Source organism: Cydia fagiglandana, chromosome Z (genome assembly GCF_963556715.1).
Source record: "Cydia fagiglandana chromosome Z, ilCydFagi1.1, whole genome shotgun sequence".
NCBI lineage: Eukaryota > Metazoa > Arthropoda > Insecta > Lepidoptera > Tortricidae > Cydia > Cydia fagiglandana.
Window position 1 is genome coordinate 15,786,738 of NC_085959.1, and position 24,624 is coordinate 15,811,361.

At 38.0% G+C, this 24,624-nt stretch overlaps 1 protein-coding gene across 2 annotated transcripts in view; it reads left to right on the forward strand.

Moving 5' to 3' along the window:
* Nucleotides 1–24,624, forward strand: part of LOC134679028 (potassium channel subfamily T member 2) — a 160,590-nt gene that overhangs the window by 113,059 nt on the left and 22,907 nt on the right. For both annotated transcript variants that reach the window (XM_063537828.1, XM_063537829.1), the window contains exons 5-13: nt 4,881–4,955; nt 5,516–5,599; nt 6,182–6,276; nt 16,894–17,077; nt 17,578–17,805; nt 19,191–19,348; nt 19,823–20,020; nt 20,443–20,592; nt 20,698–21,110. In XM_063537828.1, coding sequence (XP_063393898.1) covers nt 4,881–4,955; nt 5,516–5,599; nt 6,182–6,276; nt 16,894–17,077; nt 17,578–17,805; nt 19,191–19,348; nt 19,823–20,020; nt 20,443–20,592; nt 20,698–21,110 — 1,585 coding nt within the window. The remainder of the gene's footprint in view (nt 1–4,880; nt 4,956–5,515; nt 5,600–6,181; nt 6,277–16,893; nt 17,078–17,577; nt 17,806–19,190; nt 19,349–19,822; nt 20,021–20,442; nt 20,593–20,697; nt 21,111–24,624) is intronic.

Consider the following 24,624-nt stretch of genomic DNA (forward strand, 5'->3'; position numbering starts at 1 on the left):
AAACTGATGTTTGTATGCGATATTTGCATTTTAGACCGGAAACTGATTAAAAAAGAATGCGCGAGAATTCATAAGTGCATATTGTAATTTGCCTACTTGTATAATAAACTATGTTACTTTTATCATGTAAAATAAAATTATTTATATAATGCTTTCTTTTATTAATCCACGTGATTTATCGATATCGATAAACAGTAGGTACTGGAAGTGTCGAGCCCTAGCGTTGTTTTTTTTTGTGTTGGTAGTATTGACATGTATTTGGTGTGTTGGCACAATGTACGTTCATAATTCGGTTCAAGGCTTATTCGAGAGTGCAGACTCTTAAAACATAGTGATTTAATTTTCTTTGCAGGCGTCTTTGATATAATATACGTCAAGATTATATAGGTTGGATAATGTCTTGATTTATTTTGTGAAATATGGAGGTGTTGCTGAAATGTATATTAGTCGGATTATATTCAATGAGACACCTACTGATGTTACTGCACGTAAAAATGATTTAATAATGAGCATGTAGGTTTATAATGAACAGAGTTCGGACTATTTATCGCAAAAATAAATATTGTGTGGAACAACATGATACAATTTTTTTTAACAATTTTGAACTGCAGTTTTTTGACTACAATCTGGAAATTTTATAAAGATACATAATATGAGTTTAATAAACCTAGTCCTATTTTGAGATATAAATGATTTTTGATCGTTTTGCGATGGTTTGTCAGATCACTGAGTAATAAATATTAAGATATTACTAGTTTTTCTCACATTCCAACTTATTACTTAGATACTTTTTATTTCGTACGAAGTTATTCAGTAAATAAGAACAAAAAAATTATACTCATCCTTTTCTTTCGGGTGCTAGTACTAGTGTAAGACAAAGATAGTATGATTCTCTCTATCTATGTTTGAAATAAGGCTTGTCCTTTGACAAGCTATAAAAATACAGAGAGGCAGATATTTAGTGTTAGAGAGGCAAAAATCGAAATCCTGATTTTCGTGATTCGCAGTAGGTCTTGGGGTTAGTGGTAGTTACGCCCCCTACGCAGAATTTTGCGTAATATTCCCTCTTTCCTGCCTAAATTACCCAAAGGCACTAACTACTGAAATAATTCAATAAAACTCTTCGTATATTTATTTTTATTTATATTTTCCTATATAGTCACGTCATGCATAAAATCTAAGTGGCACAAAGAGCCATGGAGCGCGCGATGGTCGGCATCATACTACAAGATCGAGTGAGGAATGTAGAGATTCGACGTCGCACCAAGTTGCAAGAAGTCGGATACGTCATTACCAAACTTAAATGGAGCTGGGCGGGACAAGTTGCCAGGCAGTGATGGCAGGTGGGCCAAAATGTTAACGGAATGGTGGCCGCATACAGACGAAAGGAGTGCCTGGCGTCCGTTAGCTCGTTGGGTGGAAGACTGCGGGTCACTTCTGGATGAAATTGGCTTGGGACCGGGATAAGTGGCGTATTCGAAGAGAGGCCTATGCTCAGCTCTCTCTTTGGTCGGTCCCTCATGTCTGAGGATCGTGGTCAGTATCGTGGTTGCATCTGGAGCGGATGATCTGTCTCGACTATGCTCAGCAGTGGGTAATAAAAGGCTGATATGATGATATAGTCACGTCACTCGTAATATGAACTGCCTGAAAAAATATTAAACTTGTATACATTTGAACTTCTAAACTAATTAGTGGCTTACAAAATACACCTACTTTCCAAATTCGTTATCTTATACTTTTTGAGTAAAATAGCTGTGAAAATAGCTGGGATAGATAGACAGACAAACAGACATGACGAAACTGTAAGGGTTCCGTATTTGCTATTTTGGCTTGTTTTTCACCAGAGGAAAGTAAGTGAGTGAGTAAATAGTTTATTACAATTCTATGTTAGTGTAACGAGCTTAGTAGTTTTTATTTACTTACTTATTTTATTGAGAGCGCACCACCGACATTTTTAGTGCTGTATTGTATTCGCTGTGGCCGAAAACAGCTTGAAGATAATTATCTTATATCGATACTTTAAATTTTTGTTACATTCTCGCAGCCATTGTAAATTTCTTCTGTTTTAAACTCGTTTCTTAGGTATGCGTTCCTGGAACTGAACAAATCTGAACTGAACACATGAACACTGAAGAACGTCGGATTGATGGGAGAAAATAATGACAAAACCCGATAAGCTGAAAAATCTACAATTGTGGAATGTAACAAAATGCATTGGGTATCACTGGGTCAATTTTTGAAGAGGGTGTTTTTTCGACATTTGTATGGCAATTTTTTATTTTTAAAAAATCAGATTTATAATCTTCGTTTTAGAAAGGGTTCTTAACAACAAAAAATATACTGTAGGAGGCACCTCTGTACTTTTTATAGTTAGCTAGATATGGACGTTTAATGATCGACATTTGTATGACACTATTTAGCCATTTGTAAGGCGTTTTTGACATGTATACGGCATTTTTTCGACATTATATGGCAGTATCAACATGTATATGGTACTATTTATTATTTTTGATACATTTATAAGACCCTGACGACATATGTATAACACCTTCTCGACATCTGTATGGCACTATGTCGACATTTGTATGCCACAATCGACATTTATACGGTCAAAATAGCCGTATAAATGTCGCCATACAAATGTCGCGACATGTCGCCAATAATATTTTTTAGCGATATTTCCTACACAATACAACAGATTCACTTATTTATTTTACTATATATTTTAAAACTATATTTGCAACTATTATTATAAATGAAACATTTTTATTCCAACTAGGTACCACAGTATTCAGCGTCCATACAAATGTCGTTGTAGTCGTACCAAAATATATCGAAAGAGATTTTTATCTGTTTTTAAATAAATTAAACTGTTTCCGGGTTTACATTTGATGTCAATCGATGCCCAACTAACCGCACTATTGCGTTGTAAATTTAATCTAACCGTTATTCAATAGACAAAGAAGATTATAGGGGGTATATTTAAGTCATAACAAAACAGGTGCCGCGCGGGACAGCGATAAAAAGGCTTCCCTGGTTTTATTAAATAACGCATTAATTTATCAATATGATTAAATCAATTCTCTAGAAAATGCTCTTTATAGAAATACAAAGTTGTTTATAATACGTTGCCTACATCCAAAGTTATGATTTTTTTTATTGCGCGATGCCGCCACTGGGACACGCGAAAAAACGGCAAATTTCGCCGTTTTTGGAACTTCAAATGCGATTTTGTCAGGACCAAATAATATTTTTGGTACAGTTGTGTATGATTTTTAAAGCTTATAATACACTGAATGAAAATATATGCATACCCAGTCTTTTAGTCCTATGGACTTCGAGTTTTAGCCGTGGGACAGCAAAAAATGCCTGTTTGAAAATTGACCCCACTACAGTTTGCTGAAGGCTACTTAAATATTCCATAATATCAATATCCAGTCAGGAAAACGGGAACTATGTTTGTATGGAGAATCGGTCATTCCCTTTCCTCTTAATAGCTTAATATGTTTCGGCACTTGATTATAGTTACATATTTATTAGTAGGTACATGCATTGTATTTCCATATCTTACCTTAAGCAGAGATCCAGAGTTTTTGTTTTAGTTAAACGTTGTTTAATTCTGCAGTGAACGGCTTCGAAAGAGTCTTGGGTCATATCATATGTAAATAAAGCTCTTTACATCATGCTGTGTATTCTCATTTTTCCGAACGTGTCGACCAAAGTGCATGTACGCCCCATTAGGTACCTAGAATGTGCAGTAGCCTCTTCATCAGTCATTAAGGCAGCCAGGGCCAATATTTTGATTTTATTATTTCCTTCCATATCCGCTTGCTTTCGATCGAACCATTTTTTTCAATCTGATTGACATTTATTATGACATTTGTCACGAACAGTCAGCTCGGACGTCCCGGTCAGCTCGGATAGTGCTGGGCAGTACTCGAGCCCTTACAGTCCTCTGCTTGAAGACTGAGTTGAGTTTTCAGACTCTTATAATTAAGTTTAATTTCGAGTTCTTTTCAACTAGATACAGACCCAAGTCTCTTGTAGAGACTTGAGTACTTTTCAGAGAACTCTCGTTTTTTTTTACAAAAAAATCGAAATACATTGTCTCTATGTATAATTTGTAGATAAGATGCGTACAGAAATCATACAATTACGATTAATTTATTTACTGTTATATAAGAAATACTTACAAAATTGTTCACGGCGTCTTTATTTGAAGGCTCCAGTCCTTTTGAGTTGCTCTTAAAAAAGACTACAAAGGACTCGACTTGGAAGAAGTTTTAAAAGCGCAGTCTTGTAAAAAGGAGCTGTTCTTCTAGCGTGAGTCAGTGAGTCAATTCAGACTCAAAGGACTCGAGTTTCTACAAATACAAGAGGCTCGCACATTGCTCGGACAGCACTAGTGTTAATGTAATAAACGGGTGGCCCTGACGCCTCGGCCCCGGAACGGTGCGGTCACGGTGGCGCTCCTGACAGCTCCTGTGTCGGCTCGCTCCGGCCCGCCCCGGCCCGGCCACGGCCCGGTCTAGCGTGAGTCATCCTTAAAGCATCACATGAGTAACTTGCAATCGTCATTTAAAGGATAAAAGCTAGGTATATTTTTTGGTCAAAGTATTGTAGTATTGTGCATCAATGCGCAATTATTGATCTAAAATTCTAAATAATCTACTAACTATGCGGTGGTGAAGTGAAAAGTTCTATTTCGCTCGGCGGCAAGGTTGTTATACGTCACGAGTCCTAACAGCTTCGCAACGCTTTAGATTCTACTAATTTTGGCTTTTAGTATATAAGTTCTTACAGCAAACTACGAATATGAACCCTTGGATAAAAGATGACTACCTATAATATTCTTATTCATGTAAATGTGTCTGCAGGGAAACATCTGGCAACAAGTACTATCATTCCATTTCATTTTAGAAATGGTAAACACCATACCCTTTGCTTTAACTGTAAGTATTTAATAATAGATTAGAATAAACATACTTTAGGTAGTTCCTGATTCTGACTCTACAAATTCAAATACAACTGTGCATTCTTCTCTAACGGAACAATTCACCCAACATCCTTCAAACAAACACGGTACTTTCAATACAATACAGGTTCTTATAATACAATTTAACTATAAACTTTATCCAAAGCCCTAATTTAGGTCGTAAAAGTGACATACGGTGCGTAGTTATAGTGACAATACGAATACAGTACCGCTACTTCTGCAATAGTAAGTTCATAAGTACAGATGACACGTTGAATTGCAAAATTTAAACAGCCATATCACGCCTTGTTACTTTGTCGAATCAAATAGGGCTTCTGTGCAATAAGAAATATACCTGATACATTGTACGTAGGCGAAATCTTTGTTCCGTTAGTGGAGTAAAATCGATCCTTGCGTTTAATTAAATCAACAAGGTCAGAAGTCACCTGTAAATAATTGATACGACCAAGGCTTTTAATTTTGCATCAATATGCAGCTTACGTAACATAATAAGTAAAACATTTTTTTTAATGACAGTTGCCGTTTCCACCACTCCGGAACTTATTTATACCCGTGTTTCTAAATTGCTGGCTAGCGAAGCGGTCTCTCGAAAATATGTTTGTAAGTACTTGAATTGACATGAATTAGTTATTTGTGACGTTCCACGGCAAAAGGTACCTTATGGCGGCTGCCGCTTACGTCGCTTAGGCCCGGGTCTCCTATAAACGCCATCGGCAGCTTACAGCGTCTGCGTCACGATGCTTACTATAGAGATGTACTGTTGTGGTCTGTTTTAGACGCCGACGTCAGCGTCTTTTTTGTTCAAAAACGTTGACGCTGACGCCAGACGCCGCGTACAGCATAAAATAGGAGACCAGGGCCTTAGCGCCGCAATAATATTGGTGCGGCGTTAATAATTTCGTAAGCGCCAACGGCCATAAGGTACGCTTACCCGTGGGACGTCACTTTTATCAAACTCAAAACAATATTGCACATATATAGGTATATTTACCTATTATTCTAATATGAACCCCGCAAGGACACAGCCATAAATATAAAGATTGAGAAGAATGTTATTATAATTTGTATTCGGATAAATTCCGAAATCTTCAGATTGCGGGTTATTCTGAAAATGGATTTAATATGATGGAATGGGTGATTTCAAGAAATAATTTTGATCTCATACAGTTTTATGTGTTGCAGAATGATCTTCATCGAGCGATGCAAAAATCTCAATCAGCCCTTTCACAACAACTAATGATCCTTTGTGTAACACTGTTGTGCCTCGTTTTTACAAGGTAAGTTAAGCTTTTAGTATCAAATTATATTAGACCGGTTAAAAGTGTTAAGACGAAGAGTTAACTCATCCAAGCCAGATTATCACTACCTACTGCTTATAAAACAAAGTCCTTCGCCGCGTATGTCTGTTTATATGTTCGCGATAAACTCTATAAGTACTGAACGGATTTTCATGCGGTTTTTATCTATCAATAGAGTGATTCTTGTGGAAGGTTTAGGTGTATAATTTGTTAACCCGTGCGAAGTTGAGGTGGGTCGCTAGTACAAAATATAGAACAGAGACCTGCGCCTAATATCCAAGAAAATTATTTAACACAGTTATTTGAAATATTATACGTTTGGACTTTCAGAATCTTGTTTTTCAACTAAGTAGATTAATAGACTTTCCATCTACACCTTGACCCCTATTCGACAAGCGACGTTTGACGTATCGTGTTGATCTCCCGTTGATGTGGGAAAAATCATAAGTTCTCGAATACGTACAATGTCAAAATTTGACAATAACATCAACTGTTGATTTGAAGTGGATGCGAAATCTGACAGTTGTACATGTCGAATTTGGCCCCTTGTTGTTTACTGTCATACTACTGACATGAGTGTAGGAAAAATTTAGTAGCGGGACCTAGGTAGATATACAGTGTGTTACTGGCATGCGGGCATTTATTAAAACTGATAATAATACGATCCATTAGCAGTTGTTTGCGTGTATTAGCACATCATAATTATGTGAATTAACTGCTCAATTAAATTTCCAAAATCTGCACACGCAATGTAGTGGATGTACTGCGTAATTGTCGTTGCTCATATCGCTAACCCACATGGTACAAGGCATGGTCCGGGGTTAAAAAACTGAGACAACTATCACAAAATTATTGTCGTCCTTATCATTGCGTTCAAATATGGAGGTTTCAATACATAAATTAAAGAGTTTATTGTAAACTTTTACACGACAAATTCAAAAGTCGTCAACACGTCGGTGACGTCGGGTTGTCAAACAAATAAAAAAAATAGCAAAACTGGTATTGGATTTTCTTTAAAATGGGTTACGATGCGTGAGAGTTGTTGACACACGTGGAACTGCAGCTCAAGGCTTTATTGGGAACACTTGTCAAATTGACGGCATCCACACAATGGTCGATCGATAAGCGCGCTTTTCAGCGAATTCGTGAGAATAGGCCAATCGCCGGTAAAAATCCTAAAATAAGTCGCCTTAATAGAAAGGTGGGAAGGAGGGGGGAGGGACCCCCCCCCCCTCCAACTTTCCCCCTGCGGAAATGCTTGGTTTCTGAATTACTTATTCATAATTTCATAATTATAATTTGAGGTTATGACAGTGCCAAAGATGGGTTATTCGCAGACGGTCTAGAAAGCAAAATGACTAGTGTACCTAATATTTTGCCTATATCACTTTTAGTCTACATCGCGAACGGTCCAGAACGCAAAAGCCTGTATCTTTTTCGTCGTTTTATCTTTACGTTAGCGATGTCGACGGAGCCCCGCGATAGCGTATTCTGGGTTGTTTGGCCTTCGGCCATTTGAAGATAACTAACGAACCTAACCTACCTACCCTACTAGTCATTTTGCGTTCTAGACCATCCGCGACTACACCCAAAAATTGTAATACAGAGAGGGGGGGGGGGGGGGGAAGATGAGGTGGACTCCGTGGTGACTCCGGCGCTACGGGAAGCCCCCGCCCTGGCGTAAGAAAGTGCGCCACCAACGCTCGCCTCCGCAGCTTCGGCTTTTTGGTCGCCTTCGGCGACCAGCCTCAGCCGCTCTGGCTCACTCGCTGCCTGCACTTTCCTACAGCGGGCGGAGGCTGCCCTTCCTCCGCGCCTCCGGGCTTTTATATACACTCTATAGGGGTAGGGACCACAAAGACCACGTGGAGTCGGGGTTGACAAATTCGGTTCCGTGACAAATTTGAACTTTAAAATAAAAAATATATTCGGCTCAGGACAGACAAGATCACTCTAATAGTGGAGTCCTCTGATTCGATTTTTGGTATGTATGGTGTACAAAAGTAGCCACAAAATGAAAAAAATATATAATTTTAATTAAGTCATTTATTGTAGATATATTTAATGCATTTCAAACATTCCGTAAATGGGTCTTTTTTATATTTCTGAACATTTCGATGCCACATATACAGGGTGATCAATCCAAATGGGTCAGTATGGAGAAGTCAGAAACTATGAGAGATAGCGAAATCTGTTCTTAGGAACCATGGCTTCGATTTTAGATTTAATAATAATGGCATTCAATTTTTTTTTTAATCTATCATACATAACCGGGATTCGAACCTGGTCAATATTCTTGTTGTTTGTTTGTATGGCAACTTTTAAACGATGCGTGATAGGTGGGGAGTGCTCGACCAAATATCATAGAGGGCCCCAAGACAAAACAAACTACATTAAAAAAAATCAAAATGGCCGACTTTTTTTTAATTTTTTCAAGTTGGTCCGAGCGCGCTGAGATTTGGCATGCGGTGAGCCTGGGGGCCCAAGATTATGATGTCAAAAATGTTTTTTTGAAAAAATCTAAAATGGCGTGGACACGGGCAAAGTCAAATTTCCAAGTAGGTTAAGCGAGCCCGAAGGGCGAGCTTCACGCCGGGAGACCGAAGGCCGACCCCGGCGGAAGGCCGAAGGCCCGGAGCCCGACTCCCAAAACGCGAGGCCGAAGGCCGAGCTGCGTGAATGCGGTGCTTCCAAGCGTTCTACCAAGTCAACTGTCTTGATGAGCGAAGCCGGCGGGCCGAATGCCGGACGGTGAAGCGTCGAGGCTTGCGAAGGCCGAAGGCCGAGTTCCGCGTAGGGCCGAAGGCCCGAAGCGTCACACGAGAGGGGAAAGTTGGAGCTTAAACACGACCCAACACTTTTCCTGTTGGGACTTTGGAGTCGCGTTTTGGGAGTCGGGGTGGAGGCTCCGGGTCTTCGGTCCTCCGCCGGGGTCGGCCTTCGACCTCCCGGCCTGAAGCTCGCCCTTCGGGCTCGCTTAATCTACTTGGAAATTTGACTTTGCCCGTGTCCGCCGCCATTTTGGATTAAATTTTTTTTTTGATATGTTAATTTTGGGACCCCAGGCTCGCCGCATGCCAAATCTCAGCGCGTTTGGACCAACTTGAAAAAATAAAAAAAAAGTCGGCCATTTTGAATTTTTTTTAATGCAGTTAGTTTTGTCTCAGAGCCCTCTATGATATTTGGTTGAGCACCCCACACCTATCACGCATCGTTTAAAAGTAGCCATACAAACAAACAACAAGAATATTGACCAGGTTCGGATCCCGATTATGTATGATAGAGTTAAAAAAAAATTGAATGCCATTATTATTAAATCTAAAATCGAAGCCATGGTTCCTAAGAACAGATTTCGCTATCTCTTATAGTTTCTGACTTCTCCATACTGACCCATTTGGATTGATCACCCTGTATATTCATAAATGACGTCTCCGAAGTTTTCGGTATTATTGTAATTTTCTTTGCGAAAGAATCTTTTTACTGCTCTCCATTGTGACTCGATCTGCTGAGTGTGTAGTCTGTTCGAGGTACGGAAAACGGTTAAAAATAGAGATAATACCCCTAAAAATACGTGTGATACCTCATTAGATTTCTAATGATATCTAGAAAAATGTATTCGAAACGTGGAATTATATTTTGTAACTCCTCCTCGTTGCTGTTACAAAGTATTTGTTTAGCTTTAATGTAGAGGGGATAATCAAAGGTTACAAAGCAAGTTCGACGTTCTGTATCTTTGCAATGTTTTGCAGCAAAATGTAATGCTGTATATCGTTTTCAAATCTGATGGATATTCATCTATAAATGGCAAGCAATAAATTCTTGAAACTTGATAGAAAGGAAGCTTTGCAATCCTATCAAATAAACCACGAATGCTCGGTAGCTTGCTAGCTTTGGCGTATGAAGCCCAAATATGTGCAGAATACACAGTTGTGATTCCGATTTAACATTACGAAATTTAAATCCTGTAACGTCTATATAATTCACAGATTTGAGTGATGTTTCTTGGTCCGGAAAATCTTTTAACTGAACAGCACCTACGGAAGCAACTTCAGATGCCTTAGGTAAGCTACATAGTTTAGGAATTTTGCCGGCAGTACATACAGCTTCTTTAGGAGCAACACAGCAAATGCCTCCCATAATAAGCATGCTATTTTTACCTGTACATGGATTATGATCCGCGTTATCGAAGACATACTGAGTGAAGCATGGCTTTTTGATTGTTGTCACTTCAGCTTTTATTGCGGATAATTCGTGTATTGCTACGTTATGATAAGAAGCACACACTCCCAGCTTTGTCAATAAATCGAGTATTAATTTGGAACCGGTTTTGCGGTTTATATACAACCCGGTTGCCAGTTGTAGTGTTGAAATATTAGAATGGTATATAGCCCATTCTATTATTTCAACACTACAACTGGCAACTGGCAATCTTTCTTAACTCCAAGCTTTGTAAAATTTCTACTATCATCCTCACTGGCCGTGTCGTCATCACTATCTTGTAATTCAGAATCTTCTGCTACTCGTTGCGTTCTCCTATTCATTAATTCTTTATTTTGTTTTAATCTGGTCTTCTTCTTTTCTACAAAATACAACATTAGTACTTGCAAAAACGTATCTAAATATTTTGGAATGTCTTTTTGAACAGATAGAAGGAAGCTTCATCATGATCATGATGATGATGATGATGATGATGATTTTGAACAGATAGAAGGAAGCTTACCGATGAAGGAAATGTTTTTACTTCGTACGGCGTACTTTGATTTGTTTTCGTATTAATTCAGCAGCAGTTCGTACTACACGAATGTTCTCATCTTCTTTTCGTTCTTCACGGTGCAACCACAAATCATCGACAGGTGAATCACCTGTTCCAGAATACATTACAATTCTCTTAAGCCCCACCTCTGTAATCGCGATATCATTTCCAAAATGTTTTTATAAGTTAGTAATCAAAGTTGTTGGTGCTGGCTTATATTCCATGATATTCATCAGCTCCGATAGTATGAATTGGCATTCTGAATTGTTTTCAATGAAGCTATAAACAAACTTCAATGAGTGTTGTAGTGGTGAATCCTCTTCGTCACTTGGATTAGGTGTAGGGAATGCAAATCGGTTATTTTCGGTTATTTTTTGTATGGAAATAATCGGTTATTAACCGAAACCGCGGTTATTTCCATACAAAAAATAACCGATTTGCATTCCCTAATTAGGTGGAATTTTATTAAAGTCGTTGAGGCACCTGTGGTGATAACGCGCTTTAATTTCTGTTAATGACTCTAGGCATACAATTAAATCGGTGAGCTGTTCTCCTAGTTAGTCATTACGTAATTTTGCAGTTTTTAAAATCAGTGTGTTATAGGCCTGCTTTGTGTTTATTTCTAATCTAGAAGACGAAGCAAAGAGGATAATACCTACACTCTTAAATACTAGTAAAACCTCTAATGTACATGAGAATTGCAATTAATAAATACAATACAATACAATAATTGTATATATTTGGATAAATATATATATATAACAATCCGTCGGATGAAAAAATCAGGTGCTTAATTCAATAGGAAGAATACTCTAAAAAAATATTATAGGTACATTAGTAGCTGGTAAAACTAAGAAACCAGTGGTCAATCTGTGTAATAATGACCTATAATATATATTTCTTGCTTTTTTAAAATTTATTTAAAAGAAATTTCACTTTGAACAGTGCAATTTGTTGTGAATAAATAAAACGTAATTTATTATTAAAATAATTAAAACACATAAAAAATATTTTGAAGAACAAAAAGGTTCTAACACATAATACTTTCATAACAACAAGATTTTAAAACAAATATAAATTTTGAAGTAGTCCATTTGTATATAATCAATAAAAAAAATTACGGCATTTTTAAGTCGATTTTTTTTTTGTTATAAGTAAATAAAAAAACAGTGAAATGATAATAAATTAAAAAACAACATTATTTTTTAAATTTTTTTGATCACAAATTTTTTTTATGAACGAATTATTACTTTTTTTTACTTTTATGACGTGATCTTATTAAGTAAGTATGTATATAAGAAGGACTCCACGAAGCAAAAAGATTTTAAGATCATTATTTATCCTCTATTTTTTGTTTACAATGAAGAAAGAAGTTCGAGAAAATTTAGTTAATAAATTATTGCCTAACTTGTTGAAAAATAATTTTTAAGATTTTTTTCTAACGGCAATAGATTCTCTAAAGTGTTCAGAATACGTCATAATTAATTCAAATTTTTACATCGACAATTAATACCTTTAAAAAATATTCAATATGACGTACTTGCTTTTGAAGCCGCGGACCTATACCCAAAATGACGCGCGGATACCTATTTTCAGCGTTGAATAAACAGTATAAATAATGGAAATACACTTTTGCAAGTATGGACTTTTTTATTGGAAATATCCTCCTCTTATATAATATTAATTTTGGTTTCTTAAATATTATTACTTTTTGAGATATTTCGCAAATAAGAAATATCTACTTTTTTCTCCCATTTTTTGTTAATAACTTTTGTAATTTTTTGTGTGCTAATACACGTTTCGAATACATTATTCTAGATATCATTACGAATCTAATGAGGTATCACACTTATTTGTAGGGGTATTATCTCTATTTTTTACCGTTTTCCGTACCTCGAACAGACTAACGAGTCCCGTCCGGTGCGAGAAATGGGTTCTCCGCGTTAGAATGGTTAACTTTCTTGTGTATGTACCCATATTCTGGAAGGCAATCGTATGCTCTCCAATAATCAGTATGAATTGTGGTGCCCTCTTCGACATGTTTTTTTATTAAGGGCACAAAATCCTGGCAGAACGTAAATTGCCTGGGCACACTTCAAGCCTGAGATCCTTGGAGCCATCCTCGATCATTCCAAGGACCCAATGACCCTCAATATGGCGTCCTCGATTATACTTCCGCTTCCCAAATTTGGATTCGTCTATCTGGACTATTTTACCAGGGCCGCCAATTTTCCCTGTGTACTCCTGTTTCTCCAATTGATAAATTACCACTGTCTCCCGACAATAAGTATACCAGTCATTTATAGTATTTCGGCTTAACTTTTGATTTTTATCCCCTTAAATGGGTCTTCGTGAAGAGTTTGATTATAACTCCACTTTTGTGAGAAATCATAAATCAGATAAAATACCATTGGCAAATCAATTTTAATATTTTCAAAAAAGGTACCGATGGTCCTTTACTTGTTATCTTTTGTCTTACAGTTTCCTTTTGGGCAAAACGAGGATCCGAAAGTATTATTTGTGCTTGCAGCAATCCGCATAGATGTCTTATGAGTGCGACACATTTTCTCTCTCAGCATCAGGCCATTTTCTTCAGAAAATGCCACGCACTGCTCCCTTGTACCCAACATTGTATATCCCATTGTAAGATTCCACATAGAAACAACTTGTTCCGTCGTCAAATTGCGGTGAATATAGAGGCCATCATCATAGAATCACTCGTCGACATCCTCCAATTCCGCCGATGGCCTGCCGCGAGAAGACCCAGGCATGGGATCTTCAGCCCGAGAAGGTCCAGGTATAGGATCCAAAGTATAGGTGTCCGGTAAGTGAGCCATGGTAAATATGCAGGAATCAATCAATGTCCAGAAACGTAAGCACAAGTCAGCAGATAAAATGGAAACAAATCGGTGTCCAGGGGCGTAGCGAAGTCTGTAAAAACACAGAAAAGACCACAAATAACACATTCACGTATACCACAAAGCAACGGAACAAAGCACAAGATGGCCGCACTAATCAAATTTTGCCGCCATGGGTTTCGTTTCACGTAATATTCAATGATCACCCAAAAAAAAATTTAAAAAAAACTTATCTGCGGCATCTAAAATTGCTTTAAATCAATTAAAAACAACCCCCCACAGCGTCAGTTATCCTCAAATAAGGCGACTCGTTTTAACCCTTAAATGCATAGTGTTGCCAAATGTCTACAAACCATTCGACAGCTCACAGATTTAAAAAAAAGGCTTACGTTCTTGAACGCACCTTTATACCAAGCGTCAAGTAGTAGGGTAATGATTTAAGGGTTAAATTTACGCAATATTTTTAATTTATAAAAATTACATTCGTTTTAAGACGAAAAGTCGGACACCTTGGAAAAATCCAGTAGTTGATAATTTTTTGTAGTAAAAAATTTCACATATATCTATTACTGAAAATTACATATTTATTTACATAAATATGATTTAGCCAATTCAACTTCTAACACTGATTTCGCAGTGAAAATCAAAGTTATATATTTTTTTACTATTTTTCCTCGAATCAGCAAACAATTATGTGATACATATATTAATTTCGGGCAAAAAGAAATACTCATGCATTTAAGGGTTAAGATCCAACCCCTTCAGACAGGTACCAAAACAACGTCAAGACAGTAGGTACTCGTATTGTGTGGGGTTAATGTATTATTTTATTAAAATGCGGCGTTTGTATTTAAGTTTGATTTAGTTGGTAATAAAGGTTTATCAATGAGACCAGTGCCTTTAATTTGAGTGCTGTTTGTATCTCTAACTCTTGAAGTACGTTGTGATAAGTAATAAACAAAAAATTATGAAGAGCTGTCATTAGCACTTAGTTGTCAATTTACTGTGCTTTACATTGCTGGCAATTAAAATTTTGTTAGACAGTAATTAAAGTCTGAAATTCAGTTTATTAATTAAATTAAGGTCATGGTTAAGTTAAAGAACTATGTTACTTTACCCTGTTTAAAGAAAAACCCACTTGCCGGTAACAGACTGTATTCGGTTGGATCTCTTAAATGTCAATCCAGGGAGTCGGGGAGACTTGCAGGTGGGAGACTTTTCTTACATAAATCGGTCAAGGTACCTAGTTTCGGAGCAAATTGGCTGTGACAGACGGAGGGAAAGAGAAACACACATTTATCCTTCAGGGGTTCCGTTAATTAAGTTACGGTAACATAAACAAATAAACGAATAGTTTTTTTACCTATAGGGAAATGTTTAAGATAGTCAGGCGTGAGTACCTATATCCTACGAAAATAAAACAATTTTGCACTTGTCCGATTTATTAATGGTAACAACTTTACGATGTTAATGAATACAGCCGACAAGTATACGATTCAAATACCTGTTTATTTAAGTAGGTATTTGATTAAAAAAAACCGGGCAAGTGCGAGTTGGACTCGCGCACGAAGGGTTCCGTACCATAATGAAAAAAAAAAAAACAAAAAAAAACGGTCACCCATCCAAGTACTGACCCCTCCCGACGTTGCTTAACTTTGGTCAGAAATCACGTTTGTTGTATGGAAGCCCCATTTAAATCATTATTTTATTCTGTTTTTAGTATTTGTTGTTATAGCGGCAACAGAAATACATCATCTGTGAAAATTTCAACTGTCTAGCTATCACGGTTCGTGAGATACAGCCTGGTGACAGACGGACGGACGGACGGACGGACGGACGGACGGACGGACGGACGGACGGACGGACGGACGGATGGACGGACGGACAGCGACGTCTTAGTAATAGGGTCCCGTTTTACCCTTTGGGTACGGAACCCTAAAAATGGTTCATGTACACTGAACAGGTTATGAATAAATTCTTTAACAAAACACTAGCATGCCACACGTCACAACAAATGTTATTAATTTCTTCGAAATGGTAATTTTTATTAATTTGTTTATTATTCCAGTTGGCGACAGAGGGCCGATTTTTGAAATTCGACCACTCGATTTCGTGTATTTCGTTAAATGATATCTCCACTACTAGGCGTTTAAATTATACTAATAGAATTGAAATCGAGTGGTCAGTACCACTAGATTCCAAATATTGATCGCTCGTATTTCAAAAATTAGCATTTCGCTGGTTTCTTCCGATTTTAGAGTGACGAAATCGAGCGACCGAAATTCAAAAATAGGCCCCCAGGTCGCTTAACGAACATTCAGAACATTCTCTTCCCTTTGTAACCCGATTCAAATAAAAATTGTCCAAACCCGAAGAAGGAATTATTTATCATTAATCTCCGATTAATCTCCTTTTAATGCAAGGCTATCTTTTGGATGAATTTAATTATAACTGTAACGATCCCTATTTAAAACATGTGGTTAGGTAAGTAATCAAGTAATCAGTCTATGTTGCTTAAGTACCTACGAAGAAAATGTATATGTGTGTAAGTGGGCTGGGTGCCTTAGCCAAGGTGATAATCGCTTGCGCTAAGATAACGGAACGCTTTGTGTCTCTCTTTCACTCTTCCATATTAGTACGACAGTGAAAGTTGCGTTTCGTTCGCTACGGATCCGTAAACGATTGGTATGTTGGCTACGCACCCAGGTATCGGTGGGTACGTTGTTGTTTCGATTATAGCGTAATAAATTCATTTATACAACCTTTTAAGGGTTCACCAATTCACGATTTTTATGGCTCTTATGTAGAGCGAAGATTGCTTGAAAAGCTTTTGCATCCGTAAATATAATTTTCCTTAATATGATTAAGTGACACGAGTTCGGTTCTACAGCAGATATACTTTTTCTATTTTCAAGAACCTCCTAATTGAAACGCGAAGTGGAGCGAAACGGGGATATTAAAAATGATATACATTCAACCTTTCAGCGTATGTGGAATCCAGCACTTTCAGAGGGCGGGGCACCGGCACCTGAACCTTTTCCAAGCTACCTACTTCGTGGTGGTGACGTTTTCCACGGTGGGGTACGGGGACTTCGTGCCGGACATCTGGCCGTCGCAGCTGTACATGGTGATAATGATTGGCGTCGCGCTCGTCGTGTTGCCCACGCAGGTATGTCGTGACATCGCATTTAAGCAATTAACTTGCGCCTATAATTGCCACGTGTGTACCTACCTATAAGTGTACGTTTAGACATCGACGACGCCCCCAAGGGCATCAGGCAAAAGAACCTCGCACCTAATTGCCGTAAAAAGCAGCGTGGTTTTGAAGACTGACACATTTAGTTTAGCTTATTTCAGGTGAGAGCAAAAATATCTATTTAAATTTACGTCCGTCTGATAGCGATACCGTATTATTTTTTGTCATGTTAAAACATAGCAGAAGCAACTCAAATCGATGAATTATCCATAAATGTTATGCCTTGTTTTAGTTACTTTATCAATTAAATTATTGTATGTACGAAATAACGACAATACATATAAATATTTAATTAGGCTTCGCAAATATCAATATCTACGTACGTCATAAGCGACAACTGTTATCACGAAATAAAAAATACCGTCCCGTGGCTGTTTTCATTCGCTCTGAAATCTGAAATTGTTGTGTTTCAGTTCGAGCAACTCGCCTTTACTTGGATGGAGAGACAGAAACTAGGTGGTTCTTACTCCTCCCACCGTGCCCAGTCCGAGAAACACGTTGTAGTGTGTTCCACGACACTCCACGCGGATACTATCATGGATTTCCTTAATGAATTCTATGCTCATCCTTTGCTTCAAGATTACTACGTGGTGCTATTATCGCCAATGGAACTGGATACAACAATGAGAATGATTTTGCAGGTAATTCGCGTCCTAATAAACTTAAATTGATTAAATAGAATCAGAATATAAATTAAAAATTAATTGCGAAGCTCACGACAGCCACGAATACATTCAGCCTAATTTCCGGTGACCCAACGTTTGGCGATGAGTAGCTTCAACGAGTTTAACCTACATACATTGGCCGAAATTTAATTTAAATATAAAAGTCAATAGAATAGGAGTTGAACCCACTTTAACTATGAAATAAGTAACATGTTAAATTACTGTAACTTTTTTTATCAACACATCTTTAGCCATAAGCTCTGGCCAAATGGAAAATGTCGATATTTTTATAAGTATGTTTCAGGGTACTTGTTTAATAAATGTTTATTTATGCTTCATCATCATCATCATTTCAGCCTATATACGTCCCACTGCTGAGCACAGGCCTCCTCTCATGCGCGAGAGGGCTTGGGCTATAGTCCCCACGCTAGCCCAATGCGGATTGCTTATGCGGATTATTTTATTGCGGATTGATTATTTATGCTTATTTTAATTTATTCTCAAATGGTGAATCAAAATGCTTCCAATATTCCTACAAATATTAAAGAGTGTGTACCTATTCTCGAAAAGCTAAATTGTCTAACTGGGCTTTATTAATAGACTTAATAAGGAACAATCGGTTGTATATAAGTATTGTATATGACCTCGAAAATTTGTGGACTTATAATCAGTAATTCGCTGGAGTCCACGTGAAATGGCAATGGTTGAAGCACTTGTGGCTTTTATATGTAGGAAGACTAATTTCGTATTGTAGACATAGGTTTCCATACGCTTGGGTTTATATTGATTAATCTTTTACGTATGCATATTGAAGTTAATAGTCTAGTCTACAAGAAGCTAGTGGTGAAAAATAAAGTTGTGGACTAGACTATGACCTAAATATTGCTGTTATTTAGGTTATGACTGATATACGGATTACATTATATTGGGACGATATAGGGCGCTTCGGCTTTTCCATACTAATACCAATAAATAAATAATTTATCACTTAAGGTTAACAATCAGGGGCGTTCTTTAAACCTATAATAGAGCTGGAAACTCAGTGATGACGTCCTAAGCCGCAACGCTAACAATAGCTATAGATGTGCGCTCACATAATTATAACCTATATTACATTCCTAGCTACTAAGCCTACTGTCCACGTACCGAAGTAGGTAGGTACTCGTATCTATCCAAAATAAAAACACAGGTACTTCGAAATAAAGGTAACTTTATTAATACCTACGATTAACTGTGTTCTGTATTTATCTCGCGTAAGTGAAATCAAAATGATCTGACATAGGTATGTCTAAGATCATTTTGAATTCTATTATGCTAGGTACCTTCGTATGTATGTACATATAAGAACCACATATTTACAGGTGCCAATTTGGGCTCAACGTGTGATTTACATCCAAGGTTCGTGCTTAAAAGACACGGATCTAATACGAGCACGCATGAACGAAGCCGAGGCATGTTTCGTGCTAGCGGCCAGGAATTACGCCGACAAAACGGCCGCTGACGAACACACTATATTAAGGTATTTCAAAATAATACGTTACTTGCTACAGAACGGAAAAAAACTTCATATCCAAAGCATTTAGTAAACTGGAGACGCCTTAGCTGTCATTTTCTGTACAAAACAGCTATTTTTACGGCTATCACACACTAGCTCAAATTAAGAAGGAATCTGGATTTCTATTGTTACTTAATGAATTCAGAGGATTATGAATATTGTATATGGTCTCTAGTTATACATACCTATAGGTACACGGTGTTCTTTTCAAACTTCGTTATTATCAAAGGTGCATTCCCGAGCTTAAATTAAGTAACTTTCTCTAACAAACCGATATTCTAATTAACTCCATTTTAGAGATAATTAATGATTTATTTTTATGTGATAAGGCCTCTACGAGTGTGTACATTCCTTCCTTCATCATTTCAGTAGTTTCTATGCACGTTGTACCCATTCTAAATTCCCAATAAATCAACTAAGTATTCTTTATTCCAACAGGTCATGGGCGGTTAAAGATTTTGCACCGGACGTTCCTCAGTACGTGCAAATATTTAGACCGGAGAACAAATTACACGTTAAGTTTGCTGAATTTGTAGTGTGCGAAGACGAATTTAAGTATGCGCTGCTGGCGAACAACTGCACATGTCCGGGGGCGTCCACACTCGTCACGCTACTGCTGCACACCAGCAGAGGACAGTGAGTAGGCAACCGCCACGTTTCCTACTACAAACATAACAATGTTATTAGTTGTAAAAGAGGACAAAGTAGTTGTTTAATCTCTCGTGCTGATATTGATATCCGAGCAAGCGAAAGATTACTAAATTGTTACACAATTAGTTGGAAAAGTGAAACAAACCGAGTGAAAAACAAAAATTTTCCCCACACCAACACGAGTAAAATACTAACTTACAAATCAAATCTAAATGAACATGAAAATATTTTTCTGTCAAAATTATTACTCAAAAGTAACATCTATCAGGCAACATGAGGAAATAACTGAATATTTGCATCAGGTTATTTTTTGATAAAATGCAACTTTCTCATTTTCTGAAGATTAAAGAGAGCGTTTACGAGCTCGTGTGGTGAAAACTTAATTAATACGAATACTTTTCCAATAGGGAAGGACAGCAGTCCCCAGAGGAATGGCATCGACTGTACGGGAAATGTTCCGGAAATGAGATATATCACATCGTCCTGGGAGACAGTCGATTTTTCGGAGAATACGAAGGAAAAAGTTTTACATACGCAAGTTTTCATTCTCACAGAAAGTATGCATTTTATATATTACTCCAGGCGAACACATTCACGATAAATACGCGATATTTCAGCAAAAATTTAACGAAATTTAAAGAGTGTACTTTTATGCTTTTAAGGTACGGTGTGGCTTTAGTTGGGGTACGTCCGGCGGAATTACCAGAATTTTATGAGGAAACGATACTTTTGAACCCCGGCCCTCGACATATCATGAAAAGTAGCGACACCTGTTATTATATGAGTATCACGAAAGAAGAAAATTCCGCATTTGTTATATCAGAAAAACAGATCGAAAACAAACCTACTATACCTAAAGACCAAACCGCATGTAGTCTGCTTTCGAACGACAAGAAGCCCGGCGATCCGGAGGAGGGCTGTGGCCAGCAGAAAAGCACTGACGGTAGTAACGTCGCTCAATACGAACTCCCACAAGTGATTCTCCAAGCTCCCGCGAGTTCCACACCAAACGCATCGCCATCACGCATCAACCAAGCTAATACTGTATCATCCGCTAAGTTTACTGTCGCTGGCTGTGAGTGTCACAGTTGGATTACACCCGAAGTAGATCGAATACAGCTTCGCCAGTCATCTATCAACACGTGTATTCGATCCACTTTATAATGCATTTGCTTAAGTCGCTCTATGGTACCGGTATAAATAATGTTCCGAACAAGATGTTATCGCTTACTTCCTACCATTATATATTTGGGAGTGCCCTAGTGTCTGGCCTAAGCACTCAACGACTTTGAGTTACATAATGTGAACCTTCTGGAATGCGGTTATTCTTAGATTAACACATTCACTGCCAATAACACGCTAGGCGTGTCATGTTGTATTGGAAAATGGAATTACGCACTGAAAATGTTATCGAAACTCCTGTTTTCCTGAATGACTATCAAAATTCTCCGTTTACAAGCGGCAAACGGAAAACAATATCGGTAATTCGACGTTGTTCACTTTTCCTTCAATATACCTAATTCGATTTTTTGCACTTGTATCGTATTGTACTTACTATTATGCCACTCTTAAAATTATTTCGCGTCGATAGACGCATATTGTGTCTTTTTTTGTGGCTGTGAGATTAAGATTAAGATGTACCGATTGCGCCGTATGATATGAATACCCTGGCAGCAAATGTCTAATTACGACTGTAATTTCCAGAAAGTTCCACATTAATTTGTTTAAATAACTGTTGCTTGTATCTGTCACTGTAAAATTGTAAACACTCGTCAGTTTATAATCTCGTTAGTTAAATTATAAACCGACTTTAGAAACATTACAAACTAACCTAACCTACGTTAGATTGTAAACTAACGGGTGCACAATCTTACGATGTTATATCAAATTCAAAGTGTTATTTGATAGAGCCCCAATGTTTAGTCGGACAGGCCTGTGTCAGTAGAACAATCTCGCCCTGTTATCGCCTGAACCAACTACCCTAATAGCATTTTCTTGTAGGGATTTTGTTGGGCCTTTGTTTACGTATTAGTTGGGCAACCGTTATATTTGGCCGTACGATTTGCTGGAGGGCCCTCGACAAAGGCCCTCCCGAAGATTCCCAACAGAGGGCCATAAGAGTAATTTTTTCGTTGGGCCTATTTAAATAAATCATACAATTATTCAACGGTGGTGGTTTTGGTTGGGCCGTGGTTGGGCCTATACACATTTGTTTGATGGTTGGTTAATTGTTACATTTGGCCGTACGATTTGCTGGAGGGCCCTCGACAAAGGCCCTCCCGAAGATTCTCAACAGAGGGCCATTAGAGTAATTTTTTCGTTGGGCCTATTTAAATAAATCATACAATTATTCAACGGTGGTGGTTTTGGTTGGGCCGTGGTTGGGCCTATACACATATGATTGATGGTTGGTTAATTGTTACATTTGGCCGTATGGCTTGCTCTAGGGCCAACTGCAAAAAAATTAAAAAGGGCTATTTTTTCGTTGTGCTTCTGTTTGCAAATTCAACAATTACCCAACGGCAAGTCAGGTAGGTCGGTAGGTAGTCGTGCACCAGGTTGAAGGCCCAACACAGCTTGTCTCACAAAGGGCCAACATTGTAACTTTAACGTTGGGCCTTGTGTAGGATTCTTACAATACTACCGTAGGTAAATAGTTGTGTAATTTATAGTGTGCCTACAGTCTAATTATGTAATGGGCTTTTGTTTACGAGTCCTACAGTTACCCTACGTTAAGTAAGTGGTTGTGTAATACGAAGTTGGGCCTTTGCTGATAAATATTACAATTACACTACGGTAGGCATTGGTTGTATCCACATGAAGGCCCTAGGCAGCAGTTGTTGTTAATCTTCTCTGTATCGTTCCAATTTTAGTATATGTACTGCCGAAGCAAGTACACTTACTATACACTCTAATTTGTATATATACTAACCGCACTTCGAAACTTCGTAAGCGAGATTTATGTTTTTTGAGACTTAAATTGAGAAAATGATGGTAAAATACAATTTTTTAAATTTATGTATAAATGTTATAGTTATAGCTATTAGATTTATAAGTTACTTTAAAAAAATATTATGATTATATCCGGAATAATCGAGAAAATAACTATAACTTCGATGTTTGGAGACAGTAACGCCATCTAGTGACGCCACAAGCAAACTCAACTGGTATTGTTGGGCATCAGAACCACAGCCAATGTTGGTAAATGCGATATTTGTGCTCACTGGGCCAACGAATGTTATCGTTGTTTAGCCACCGGTACCAAAATACACAAAGGCCCATTGTTAGGCGTCAGTGCCACAGCCAATGTTGGTAAATGCGGTATTCGTCACCATTGGGCCAACGAATGTTATCGTTGATTAGCCAACGTTACCAAAATAAACAAAGGCCCATTGTTGGGCATCAGTGCCACAGCCAATGTTGGTTAATGCGATATTTGTCATCATTGGGCCATCGGATGATATCGTTGATTAGCCAACGTTACCAAAATACACAAAGGCCCATTGTTGGGCATCAATGCTACAGCCAATGTTGGTAAATGCGATATTTGTCATCATTGGGCCATCGGATGATATCTTTGACTAGCCAACGTTACCAAAATACACAAAGGCCCATTGTTGGGCATCCGTGCCACAGCCAATGTTGGTAAATGCGGTATTCGTCACCATTGGGCCAACGAATGTTATCGTTGATTAGCCAACGTTACCAAAATAAACAAAGGCCCATTGTTGGGCATCAGTGCCACAGCCAATGTTGGTTAATGCGATATTTGTCATCATTGGGCCATCGGATGATATCGTTGATTAGCCAACGTTACCAAAATACACAAAGGCCCATTGTTGGGCATCAATGCTACAGCCAATGTTGGTAAATGCGATATTTGTCGTCATTGGGCCATCGGATGATATCGTTGATTAGCCAACGTTACCAAAATAAACAAAGGCCCGTTGTTGGGCATCAATGCTACAGCCAATGTTGGTAAATGCGCTATTTGTCGTCATTGGGCCATCGGATGATATCGTTGATTAGCCAACGTTACCAAAATAAACAAAGGCCCATTGTTGGGCATCAGTGCCACAGCCAATGTTGGTAAATGCGATTTTTGTCATCATTGGGCCATCGGATGATATCGTTGATTAGCCAACGTTACCAAAATACACAAAGGCCCATTGTTGGGCATCAGTGCCACAGCCAATGTTGGTAAATGCGATATTTGTCATCATTGGGCCATCGGATGATATCGTTGATTACCCAGCGTTACCAAAATGCACAAAGGCCCATTGTTTGGCATCAATGCTACAGTCAATGTTGGTAAATGCGATATTTGTCGTCATTGGGCCATCGGATGATATCGTTGATTAGCCAACGTTACCAAAATAAACAAAGGCCCGTTGTTGGGCATCAATGCTACAGCCAATGTTGGTAAATGCGATATTTGTCGTCATTGGGCCATCGGATGATATCGTTGACTAGCCAACGTTACCAAAATACACAAAGGCCCATTGTTGGGCATCCGTGCCACAGCCAATGTTGGTAAATGCGGTATTCGTCACCATTGGGCCAACGAATGTTATCGTTGTTTAGCGAAC